General features: G+C 32.6%; 1 protein-coding gene across 2 annotated transcripts in view; it reads left to right on the forward strand.

Annotated features, from left to right (window-relative positions):
- The window catches only part of LOC115874689 (ATP-binding cassette sub-family G member 4), a 101902-nt gene that overhangs the window by 56327 nt on the left and 31424 nt on the right, over nt 1–14151 (forward strand). For both annotated transcript variants that reach the window (XM_030889918.1, XM_030889919.1), the window contains exons 2-3: nt 3180–3382; nt 12014–12174. In XM_030889918.1, coding sequence (XP_030745778.1) covers nt 3225–3382; nt 12014–12174 — 319 coding nt within the window. In that variant the 5' untranslated portion in view covers nt 3180–3224. The remainder of the gene's footprint in view (nt 1–3179; nt 3383–12013; nt 12175–14151) is intronic.

A 14151-nucleotide genomic window follows, 5' to 3' on the forward strand; every position in this document is an offset into this window, starting at 1 on the left:
ATTGAAAAAATTCATTTACTCTGAAACTAAAAGAACTACCTACCAACTTTTTATTAACTTATTTTAGTATGGGCGGCTATACGTACCTCCCGGCGCCAATTTTTTAGAAATAAAATAGGAAGGAGGCATAGCAACTACCATCCAAATTTCATTCGAATCGCTAAAAGCGCATTTGGAAGAAAATATAATAAATCGAAAAAAAATTAAGACTTCAACCTCCTGTCACTATGAAACAAAGCAGAATCGGACCCATGTTGGTATACTCTGTTTTTTTTCTCAGGTAAGATTTCGACAGACGATGACGGAATAAAAGCAGATGACGTCCCATACCAATCTATTTATTTTACTAAAAAAAGTTTCTAATATTTTTTAAGTTAACTATGGATGGGTTTAAATATAAATCCGTCATGCGTCATCTCTTGTTGTTTTTAACCAGTTTTATTGGTTTATTTCAAAAATGACAGATCATATTTCAATTTTATTGGTTTGACAGAACGATTAACGACAAACGGACGCCGATGCGTATGGACTGGCCTTTAGATTTTTGAAGATTGTCATAGTCTTGCCAAATTATAGGTTATAATTTTGTGTCAACTTATGTCAAATACTCAAGTTTTGGAAGATGATGCATTTTGATTTGTGTTATTACGTGTGTTTTGTGTCTTTTGAAGTCAAGTGGAGGAAAAATCGAGGGAAAATTAACTGTAGACCCAGAGCACAGTTTATAGTTAATACTCGCTGCCCAGGCAGAAAGTTTTATACACCAATAAAGTTACCATCAATAAAGTTTGTATACCATCTCGTCGTAGATAAGTGCATTTCGGATGTGGTATAAGGATCGTACTAAACATATACTAAAAACTGGAGTAGCTGTAAAATATCGACATCACACGATAGGTAAATAATGGATTTAGTACTGCAGAAAAATAATGTCAAAAAAATTAATATTAAAGTTAATTAATCAACCTCTAGGTATAAAATTTGGTAAGTGTTATTATTAATAAAGTAGTTTATTTTATTTATGTTGTTTTATTTATTCCTGTGGAATATTACAAATTTGTATTTGTACATAAGTTATATTGATAAATATAATAATAAATGCGGGAAGTTTCTTGAAGCTTGAAAGTAAAAAATAGTTCTTTTTTATATTTTTTTGGTATGTGGTGTTTTGTTCTTGTTCGTTTTGTATTAACACATACCGTTTTTTTAAATAAAATAACTCGATTACATTTTTTCAGTTTTATACAGTCTTTTTTTCACAATATTTTGAAGTAATCACTTGTCAGTCAAATTTTAAATATATTAATTTCCTGCTATGCGTTCCAGTTGTACCAACTTATTTCTTTGTAAAATAAAAAAAAACTAGTTTGAAATTAAAATGACAGACACATCTATTACTGTCAAGGATCTTGTCGTGATTCGAAGGATCAATATGAAAAATAAATCTTATTTCTACGTGAGGAATCTCCCCACTCCCCACGAGAGATGATGGCACATGTTTATTGAAACACCCTGTCTGAAAAGACGTTTTGTTCGATACCGATAATTTAGTTAATTTACTTAATTTGTTATAAATCTAATATGATGTGGCCAATTATATTTATTTATCAAAAAGCTAAAATGATGTATCTTAACAAAATATGAGAAATCGAGGTCTTGAGGTCAAGATTACACCGATCTACAAAATTAGGTGCATTTGTCCTCATCTAGAATACGTTAAAAAGTTTATTTTTATAATTATTTTTTAATTTGATTTGATGAAAGACTTGTAAAAGAGTTTAAATATTGTGTTGTATGAATTGTGTGCTTTTTGAAAACGTACCTTAATGTCCAACTCCTCAATAGAAACGTCTATAGTAACGTTTAGGTTATCGGGGTTATCGGCCATTCGGAAGTCTAAAATAATAAGTTTATATCATTATCTTGTTTATAATGGGTACTTTTTAGTGATTACTTACGAGGAAAAACTTGAATTAGTACCTTCTTTGAAGACAACACAACTTACTGACTGATAGTTTGACAGTAGCTATAGTAACTAGCATGTAACTAGAAAATGTTTCATTATTTAAAATTAAAGCCAACTAAAAATATGTTTTCAATAAACGAAACGTCAGACAAGAAACTGCTAAATATAATTTTATTTGTGTCGATGGAATGGGATGGGATACTATTCACACTCAGAAATGATTACTTTTTACAGTTATACCATAAGAAACGATTGTTATTGATTATGTTCAATAATTTATAATGGTACTGGACTCACTCAAAACTTTTTTATTTTTTCGGATAAAAAAAAGGAATTTGGTTTGTTAGTATATGATATAAATTAGGATTTATTGACGTATTCAATTGTTTTTGGTCACTTCCTTTTTCACCGGGAATGACTACAGCTTTTGCTTTTAAAATGGTACCCTCGATATATTTCTACTTTATTCGATAGAAAAGTGTGTGTTACCAAATGTGAAATGCCAAGTGTGTGTTACCAAATTATTCGTAAAAAAATGTTTTTTCTAAATATAATAATGAGCCACCCTCGTTCCGTTTGAAAACATTGAGATATGATTAAAAATACGACTTGGACATCTTTTAACGGGCCAGGGCCAGGACAAGACACGAAAACTATTAGACGATCAAATCTATTATTCCAAGGCTCCTTGATTAAAAAATAGTGGTTTTAACACAGCCATGGCACTCTAGATTTAAATTTAAAATACGTTTTTTTAAAGCGAAAATGTAAAAAGTTGACATATGATATGTCATTCTATTCAGAGTGTCATTTTCTATCGAATAAAGTAAAAAATATCGAGGGTGCCATTTAAAAATCAAAAGTTGTAGTCATTTCCGGTGAAACAGGAAGTGCCCAAAAACAACTGAATGCCGTCAATCGATTCTAATTTATGTTATAATATACTCTCATATCAAATCTAGTTTTTTATCTGAGAAAATATAAAAGTTATAGGGGTGAACCACTTTTCAGACCACCCGGTATTAATGTTTGATGATCAAGCGTGCTTTCTACAATAATATGAGTATTTTCTTAAAAGTCAAAGTCAAAACCCGCTGGATCATAGAATCTACTGTTTTTATTCGATCTAGAACTAATGTAACTAGATAAGATTGATGAAAATTTTACATAAGATTCTCTGGAAATTAAAAATAATGTCTTTTTTTTATTTCAGAGCCTCTATTAATTTCTGACTTTATGATCCTGTAACAGAAGCACGATGGAAGGCGACACAGTGAAAATAACAATGCTCAATGCGGATTCAGAGGATCAGGAAAGTGTGACGTATCATGCGAAAACTGGTCGCGTCCAGTCGCCACCTCTGAGCTCCAAGGATCAACTCGAATCTCTGAACAACGCTGCTGCTTCTAATTTAAGGTACCTACTATACTTATATTATGTGTGGTACTATGGCAAAACCCGATAATGTCAACTTGTACAGGGTGGGTCAAATTGGACGCTTTTAAAAGGAAATACCCTTTTTTTATAGGAGATAGACAAAAAAAGAGAAAGATATATAATATCGATGTCTGTAGCTCATTTTTATCAAGAACATGATACTAAAAACCGCACATCCATATCTCTTACCCTTTCGGAGTTATGGGGTGTTTTCAAAAATGTGCATTTTTAACAAATCGCTTTAACTTTTTTGCTATGGGAATTTTTGTATTTTTATGAAAACATTTTCAAAGCATCTTTTTACGTAGAATTGAATGGTTTAGTTTCTGAGTGCGACGAGACGACGACCCTTCGTGCCATGAACTTTGGTACGGCTGATGTCGAGGATGGAGGGATGGCCTCTGTGGAGTCGTCTCGTATACTGGCTTTTGTTAAAGCCCTGAGACTGTATGATGAGTTATAACTCGTTATAACTCAAGAAAGGGGAACACATAATGGACCTGTAAAGTGGCGGTGGTTAATAGTTTTTATAAATGGAGCTTCAATGGGGTCCAAGTTCCATACTCACTATGCGCCGATGCGTCAATTTAATTGGTTCATCCGTCCATACACGCATCTTCCTCTAGGAGATGCGAGATCTTGTCGTTGGTGGGGAAGCTCCTAGTCAGGTGCTAGCGGGAATTCCCTCTACTGACCAGGTCAAAAGGATGCGTGGCTAGAGAGAAGATGAACCTCTACTGGTCTCAACCTTGGGGTACCAGGGGGTAATTTATTGTATACTCGTCTCCCTTACATGTCTCTTCTACATGCGGAGCTTTGTAAAAGTGGACCGACTAACTCTTGCGGTGTAATTCACCTCAAATTCAAGGATGCAATAGAGAAAGAGGGATATATTCTCTGTTATAGATTCGAGCCGACAACGGTCAGTCACAAGAAGAGACCAAGTAATTTAAAAAAGGTGGAAAAAATGGAGATAGATCCTCCAGCGTCTACCTCATGGGTACCTCAGCTGGAGACAAGATCCTCGACTGCGAAGGACACGAAGGGCTAAACCCTAACCTTGGAAGGGTGTGTATCCTCGTAGGAGATAGATGCCTACTCCTCAGAGGATGAACATCTTTTGTCAGAGGAGGATGGGAAATAACCTCTCCTTCCTACAACAGGAAGATTCCCATGTATGTTGAGATCTACGGTTCGTCGATGCGATTCGTTTGTTCATTTGGAAATTCGTCTGGAATTGTGTTGGTGATATTTCTTTTGATGATTTAACCAAAAACCGGCATTTTCCGCATAGTGAGTGCTTCACTTGTCAGAAACGAAAATTTGCGGTTGTTGTTGATTATATTATTTTAAACATAATTGTTCATAGTGAGGTTATCTCATGTTTGACATTGTTGTCTTACGTAATGATACAGTTTTCTTATTTTAAATTGGCCTTGATGTCGACCTTGCCCCTCCTTATCAATTCATTTGTTCCACTGCTGGATGATATATGTATACACAATAAATTTTGCTTTTTGTTATTGTGTACTTAATGAAAACCGTGCAATTAAGATTAGCGAGTGGGCTGAAATAAACTTTATTTAATCGGTTCGTGATGACTTAATTATAGATGTATCTAAACGAGACGCATATTATGCAGTGTGATCCTCAGGTGATCCATGAGTCAGAGTTAAGAGTCTATTACGCTTTACTGTTCGGGTCGCTCTCAGGGGTCGGGTAAAACGGGTGTGTGGCCGAAGGAAATATATATTATATTTCAGAAATCTGCCTAAGGCTTAGCCTGTCGTGTAAAGCCACATACAAAATTCCAAACACACGTGCTTTGATTAAGGCTTGATTAAGGTTTGCAGAGCTTCAGCATTTGCCATAAAATAGCGAGCAATTTGTTACAAAACCATATAAATTATAATATCACTGTAATCACAGAACTTCAATCTATTTCCGTATTGTAACGGAATTTTAAATTAGTCTTTATTTTCGAGAATATTTAGTCCAAACATAAGGAATATTTTCTTTTATTTTTAAAATTTTGATGTTTGACCATCAAAATTTCAAAAATAAAGAAGTTGTCTAAAAATGTGCTACAATACTGATATAGTATATCTAATCCTTTATCTTTAATTTCCTTTAATTCCTTCTTCATTTGTGGTAAAAATACCTAGCCAGTTTTGCATAAAACGTTAAATGCCGAACGTTTATTTTCCTACTTTTTCGGTCTAGTGAAATGGACTCTAAATTAAAATACTTTTATTAGGTACTATTGTCATTTTTCGCTTTTGTTCTTGGATTGAGGTAAAGAGTGATTCATTCAAAAATACTTTAAATATACACTATTTTAAAACTATTTAAATATACTTTAAAAAGTACTATTAACTGTTAAAACTTAAACATATGCCATGCGTGTCTGTGTTTATTTGAAGCAGCAAGACAGTAGTAGAGAGCGATCAATAATAATTTAAATAGTTGGCAATACTATCTTCGGGACAGAGCCGTGTCATCCATGGAAGCGGGGAAAATATCGCTTCCCTATAAGTTAAAACAAAAAGAAACCAAGCTTTTTAATTAATAAGTCATAGCGATTTATCGTAGGTACTGCAAGTTGTAGGCACAATACAAATTCGATTCGGCCATTTGAACAACAGATCAGATGCACTGTTGTCCACAAACTTAAACTACTAGGTTGTCTGTCATACAATAAGTCGTTGCTCAGTTGATTTTGTGTTGTTCACCATGGCTTTGTTTGTCAAAAAGGACAATAGCTGCAATTGTGATCGTTTTTTAGACGAAGATGAAGAACCCTCCCAAAAATTGTAATTAAATATTCCAAAGTAGCATCCGCTTTTATTTATTTTAATTATTCCAGTAGGTTCTCATAACTTGCATTTCTTTTATGTTCGTTTAAGTATTCGTTACTTTTTATATCTCACAAACATGTATGGGAATTCTGATCTAAACTATTTTTATTTTTCATTTTTATGAACTGTATTGTACATATTATTAACTTGCCCCGACAAATGTTTAGATTTGGTTTCAACAAGAAGCGCTTGCACATAAACTATCAAACCTATCGTATATACTACTGCGTTGTACCGTTGATTCAAGAAGTAAGAAGATGCGCAACTTTATTTACAAAACCTGTCCGAGATGTAGCTGGCGTTACCTGTTCGAGATTTAGTTTAGCTCTGCGCCGCTGCTGACACACTGTGCTTGTTTACAGCACAGCGGATAAAGAATACTGTACCGTAGTTCTGCTTTCAGTCGACAGAGTGAGTGATTGCCGGAAACAGTGTTGCCGGAACTACTGATTAAACCGTAGATTTACGGATTTTTGGTACAGTACGTTAATAATACGGATTTTCTATAATTATCTTAACAAAGAACGCCGTCAGAAATGAAGATCGTTCTTATTTCATATGTAAAATATTATGTTAAATGTCAATAATCGTCATTTCCAAGCCAACTAAACGACTTTTTTTTATTATACGACATATTCAGTACCTATATAAAATATCCCTGGAAATTTTAAGTTCTTGAACCCTATATCTATTTTAAAAAATTAATTGTTGTTTATTCTATGTTTGTACGTATCACAGATATTACACATTTTAATATGGCAACACTGTCGCTTTTAGTTCCACACCGTCTTCTCTTCGCTTGCCGAATTAGAGAAAATAGTGTTTTATGCGTTGCCCGCAGAACGATTGGTGTCTCCACCGTACACCACTTGATACGTAAGGGAAAATCAAATCAGCCTTGTCACGAATTCGCCCATTATGTTTCGTATCTTCCCATTTCTTTCAATCAACGGTTGCACTACAGAATTTATATATGCTGTACTTCTGTAAGTTGTACTTGTGGACAACAATAATAAAAAAAGTGTATGAATTCTGTATCTTAAAAAGAGAATTTTAAAGTCGAAATTTTGAAGATAATACGGGCATTACTAATTCTGGTAGAATTAATAGTGCCTACTGTACTTTGTGAATAATATTTGACAAATATCGGGGCAAAACATGCCAGTTAACAGTAGAACGAAATAATATGCATGTACTGATTTCTTTCGAAAATCGACAACTTTGAAACTATGAACTCTTCCTGGACACAAACGGTACATTGTGAGACAGAAAATTGTAGAGAGAAACAAGCCATATAACATAGGATACAACATTTTAATGAACAGTGCTTTCCATAAAATAAATAAAATGAAAAATATACGGAATAATATGCATGTACTGATTTCTTTCGAAAATCGACAACTATGAAACTATGAATCTTCCTGGAGACAAACGGTACATTGTGAGACAGAAAATTGTAGAGAGAAAGAAGCCCTATAACATAGGATACAACATTTTAATGAACAGTGCTTTCCATAAAATCAATAAAATGAAAAATATACGAAATAATATGCATGTACTGATTTCTTTCGAAAATCGACAACTCTGAAACTATGAAGTCTTCCTGGACAGAAACGGTACATTGTGAGACAGAAAATTGTAGAGAGAAACAAGCTCTATAACATAGGATACAACATTTTAATGAACAGTGCTTTCCATAAAATCAATAAAATGAAAAATATACGAAATAATATGCATGTACTGATTTTTTTCGAAAATCGACAACTCTGAAACTATGAAGTCTTCCTGGACACAAACGGTACATTGTGAGACAGAAAATTGTAGAGAGAAACAAGCCCTATAACATAGGATACAACATTTTAATGAACAGTGCTTTCCATAAAATCAATAAAATGAAAAATATACGAAATAATATGCATTTACTGATTTCTTTCGAAAATCGACAACCATGAAACTATGAACTCTTCCTGGACACAAACGGTACATTGTGAGACAGAATATTGTAGAGAGAAACAAGCCCTATAACATAGTATACAACATTTTAATGAACAGTGCTTTCCTGAACAGTGCTCCTGGAATCAATAAAATGAAAAATATACGAAATAATATGCATGTACTGATTTCTTTCGAAAATCGACAGCTATGAAACTATGAACTCTTCCTGGACACAAACGGTACATTGCGAGACAGAAAATTGTAGAGAGAAACAAGCCCGATAACATAGGATACAACATTTTAATGAACAGTGCTTTTCATAAAATCAGTAAAATGAAAAATATACGAAATAATATGCATGTACTGATTTCTTTCGAAAATCGACAACTATGAAACTATGAACTCTTCCTGGACACAAACGGTACATTGTGAGACAGAAAATTGTAAAGAGAAACAAGCCCTATAACATAGAATACAATATTTTAATGAACAGTGCTTTCCATAAAATCAATAAAATGAAAAATATACGAAATAATATTCATGTACTGATTTCTTTCGAAAATCGACAACTATGAAACTATGAACTCTTCCTGGACACAAACGGTACATTGTGAGACAGAAAAATGTAGAGAGAAACAAGCCCTATAACCTAGGATATAACATTTTAATGAACAGTGCTTTCCATAAAATCAATAAAAAGAAAAATATAGGAAATAATATGCATGTACTGATTTCTTTCGAAAGTCAACAACTATGAAACTATGAACTCTTCCTAGACACAAACGGTACATTGTGAGACAGAAAATTGTAGAGAGAAACAAGCCCTATAACATAGGATACAACATTTTAACGAACAGTGCTTTCCATAAAATCAATAAAATGAAAAATATACGAAATAATATGCATTTACTGATTTCTTTCGAAAATCGACAACTATGAATCTATGAACTCTTCCAGGACACAAACGGTACATTGTGAGACAGAAAATTGTAGAGAGAAATAAGCCCTATAACATAGGATACAACATTTTAATGAACAGTGCTTTCCATAAAATCAGTAAAATGAAAATTATACGAAATAATATGCATGTACTGATTTCTTTCGAAAATCGACAACTATGAAGCTATGAACTCTTCCTGGACACAAACGGTACATTGTGAGACAGAAAATTATAGAGAGAAATAAGCCCTATAACATAGGATACAACATTTTAATGAACAGTGCTTTCCATAAAATCAGTAAAATGAAAAATACACGAAATAATATGCATGTACTGATTTCTTTCGAAAATCGACAACTATGAAACTATGAACTCTTCCTGGACACAAACGGTACATTGTGAGACAGAAAATTATAGAGAGAAACAAGCCTTATAACATAGGATACAATATTTTAATGAACAGTGCTTTCCATAAAAGTAGTAAAATGACAAATATACGAAATAATATGCATGTACTGATTTCTTTCGAAAATCGACAACTATGAAGCTATGAACTCTTCCTGGACACAAACGGTACATTTTGAGACAAAAAATTGTGGAGAGAAACAAGCCCTATAACATAGGATACAACATTTTAATGAACAGTGCTTTTCATAAAATCAGTAAAATGAAAAATATACGAAATAATATGCATGTACTGATTTCTTTCGAAAATCGACAACTATGAAACTATGAACTCTTTCTGGACACAAACGGTACATTGTGAGACAGAAAATTGTAGAGAGAAACAAGCCCTATAACATAGGATACAACATTTTAATGAACAGTGCTTTCCATAAAAGCAATAAAATGAAAAATATACGAAATAATATGCATGTACTGATTTCTTTCGAAAATCGACAACTATGAAGCTATGAACTCTTCCTGGACACAAACGGTACATTGTGAGACAGAAAATTATAGAGAGAAATAAGCCCTTTAACATAGGATACAACATTTTAATGAACAGTGCTTTCCATAAAATCAATAAAATGAAAAATATACGAAATAACAGTAGTATGAAAAACAATTTAAATAATTACATCTAATAAAAAAATTATATCTTTTAGCAAATATATCATCCGTTTTTAGCAACTATCTGCCAACTAATTTACACACTACCGACAATTAGTTAAAAATAAATAGTTTATTGTTTGGTACGGTCATGAATAAGTTTTTTTACTACAATTTTTCACAATTAGTTTTTGTTTACCACTTTCTGTCGACATGTGCATCTCTATAATTATTTCACCAGAGAATTCTCTGTGTAATTAGTTATTGTTAACATATCGCATTTCAAGTGAGCAGTTACTCGCGAAATCTATAATGTGTAGGCATAATTAATTAAATCAGGAGCTACAAAAGTTAATTAGATAGCAAGAAATTTCTATAGTTAATTTTAAATAATTATAGGTATTGACATAAATTATATCTGATATAATTTACACAACTATTTATTATGTATTATTATGTTTTTTTGGGTAGACTTGCACTCAATGAAAAAACGTATTAAAATCTGGGCATTTATTTATTTTATATGAAAGTTCATTCATTATAAATTATTAAAAATTTGACATAAATAGTATAAATGATGTTTTTTAAACAGAATTTATTGGAATTCTTGTGATAATATGATAAATTGCAAAATGAATTTATGATTTCGTGTATCCTGGTACTTATCTCTCTCTCTCACAAAGGTTATATTCAGTTCATAAATGATATACAGGGTGGTCCGAATGGTATTCCGGAAACTTCGGCAGCATATTCTGCAGATAAAAATACGTAAAAAAGTTCGTATAAATGTATGTCCTAAAATGCTTAGTTTCGGAAATACAGGGTGTAGAAGTTTCATTTTTATTTCGATTTTTCCCAAATAATTTATGAAGTAACATCAATATTCGGATGAAAATTGGTGTCTAGGAGTTTTTTGATATGAGAAATTTGATTTTGATGTTAGTAGGACTCCTACTTGTAGAGGGCGCCACCTACATATTTTTTAACTAGTTTGAAGAGTAATAACTTTTCGTCCGTACCGGCATAAAACTACTGAGTAAAAAAGTCTCTTGGTAAAAATCGTTACGAGTAATGGTTTTCGAGATATTTGGAATCGAATTTATCAATACCTGTCATCATTGACATAAATTAAACATGTTAACTAAATAGTTATTCGACTGAAATCATAAATTTGAAATGTTTTTGTGCCAAAAGTTCAACAGAAACTGTTTTATCATCATTTTTTCGAAGAAAAATTTATGATTAATTTAAAAAAATAAAAAGTTCCCAAATTTATAATTTTAGTCAAATAACTATCTACTTAACATTTATATACGTTTATTTTTTGTCAATAATGACATGTATTGACTGTTCCCATTCTAAATATCTTGAGAACGGTTGCTCGTAGCGATTTTTACCAAGAGACATTTTTTACGTAAAAAATGGCGGAAATGTATATTTTTTCACTCAGTAGTTTTATACAGGTACGGACGAAAAGTTATTACTCGTCAAAACAGTTAAAATACGTGTAGGTGGCGCCCCCTACAAATAGGAGTCATATTGACATCAAAATCAAATTTCTCATGTCAAAAAAACTTCCATACACCAATTTTCATCCAAATATTGATGTTACTTCACAAAATATTTGGAAAAAATCGAAATAAAAATGAAATTTCTACACCCTGTATCTCCGAAACTAAACATTTTAGGACATACATTAATACGAACTTTTTTATATATTTTTATCTGCAGAATATGCTGCCGAAGTTTCCGGAATACAATTCGGACCACCCTGTATGTTTGTCTTCGCAATATTTTTAATAATATATTTTTTTTGTATTTCAGTGGTTCTCAAACAAATCTTTGTAATGGACAATCTGCGGCTATTTCAAGAGGCGGTACCTTACGAAAGGTACCTAACAATAGCCCAGCCAACAATTCAAAAAAACCAAATATTACATTAACTCATTTGTCAAAACGACCTCCTGTAGATATTCAATTTATAGGTGAGTATATCGATGATTTTTTAAAGTACAATATTTTTAGAGGGTTATTTTTAATTAAAAATAGTTATACACTATTCTACACTAGAAAAACTATGAAATTATAAAATAATACAAATAATGTAAAGTATAAAATAATAATTATAAAATTTATAAAAAAATATCTAGTTAAACTATAGTACCAATAGTGCCATTTAAAAATAAAAGTTGTAGTCATTTTCGGTGAAACAGGAAGTGGTCAAAAATAATTGAATACGTCAATCAATCCTAATTTATGTCATATACTAATATGCCAAATCTCGTTTTTTTAACTAAAAAAAATAAAAAAGTTATAGGGGTGGGCAACTTTCGAGGAACGCCCGGTAGAGGTGACCATCTATTCTATACATTTTCTCTCTCTAATTATTACTGAAGTTTATATTTCCTTTAAAAATCAGGCGCCCTAGAGTAGTAAGCTTGTTAAACATTTTTTTTAATACCTTCATTTTAATTTAATCAGAGACTATACAGGGTGAGTCTTAAATAAGTGCAAATATTTTCAGGGCTGGCAGATCCCGATAAAAGAAATATATTTTCATTTTCTCTTTGCCTTTTTTCAAATGAGTCCGAAATGACCGAGTTATTCAAGTTTGAAAATAAAAAAAAATTATTGAGATTTATTAAAAAAAAATTGAGAGCCACCAGATTTTTTCTGTATTTACATCCCTTTTAGTGCCGTAACCATAGAGTAAAACTGTAACCATGGTAATATCACAGATTAGGTATCCTATAAGTATACAGATAAAAATCTTGTGCCTAATTCGTGGTATGAAAATTGTTTTTTATGACGATGTGCAAACGAGTCAAATTTCCTGTGCGCAAAAATAAACTCGCGTAAAATAACAATAAACAGCGTAATAGAGAGATATTGTTAAACCGAATAGCGTGCATGGACGTTAATAAGGTCAGGTGTTATTACCTTTACGTGAGGTGGTATTAACTCTCTTCATTTATAGTTATCGGATCGGAAAGAATTCTGATCGCGTCGCGTCCGCTATTTAAACTTAACCTAACTTTGAATTTAAAACTTTTTTTGTTTTTGAAATAAAACTTGAAATTGTTTTCTTTACTAGGTATTTTAAAAGTGCTTATTTCTTGTGCTTTATTGTTCAACGTCTGCCAGTGGGTTTAGGGCAACAGGCAACAAATTCTCTTAGAAGGGCTAAGTCGTCATCTGCTGTAAACCTAAGACTCTTTATAGGTTCTTTAGTATTGGAAGAGGTGGAATCCATATTTTGGGCCATATTTATTTAATTAAAACTAATCCCAGCTACTTAAATATCAAATTACCTAATAAAACTAAAGCAATAATTCAAAACAATTCAAACATAACCTAAAATAAAAGATCTCGCCGGCCGGCTCCGGTTGTCAAATACCCGCACATGCCCATTTAAGCAATTTTTAAACGTTATCAGAGGTTATTTAGAAAGAGCGCTTGGTGTAATTGATCCGCAAATTACGTCAAGCGGTAACGTTATTAGCGGGTGTTGCGTTAAAAATTGACTCGCGCATATCGTAACCATGATAAAGGTACGCGTAAATACTGGATGACGCTATTCGGTTTTCCGATATCTCTCTAATAACTGTGCCGGTCAGGCGCTGTGCACAATTTTAGAGGCCATAAGTGGGCGTGCTATGTGCGCAAACTAGTAACCTAACTAGTGCCCGATTCCGAAAATTGGAACCACGAAAAACAATAAAGAAAAAACAAAGATTATAATCTGTATAATCTGTGGTAATATCTGTATAATCTGTGGTGATTAAGAAATTAAACCGTGGGAAAATGTGCGGGTAAATAGGCAGTTATGGGGTGCCCGGTGGCGTAGAGGTACAGGCTCTCGTCTACCAATCTCAAGGTGTGGGTTCGATTCCCACACCCGGCATTTCATCAGCCGACTATTTTTATTAAAATAAAAATAGTTTGGGTACCTAGGTCGACTC

This window comes from Sitophilus oryzae, unplaced genomic scaffold (assembly GCF_002938485.1).
Source record: "Sitophilus oryzae breed Bouriz unplaced genomic scaffold, Soryzae_2.0 scaffold_1297_pilon_pilon, whole genome shotgun sequence".
NCBI lineage: Eukaryota > Metazoa > Arthropoda > Insecta > Coleoptera > Curculionidae > Sitophilus > Sitophilus oryzae.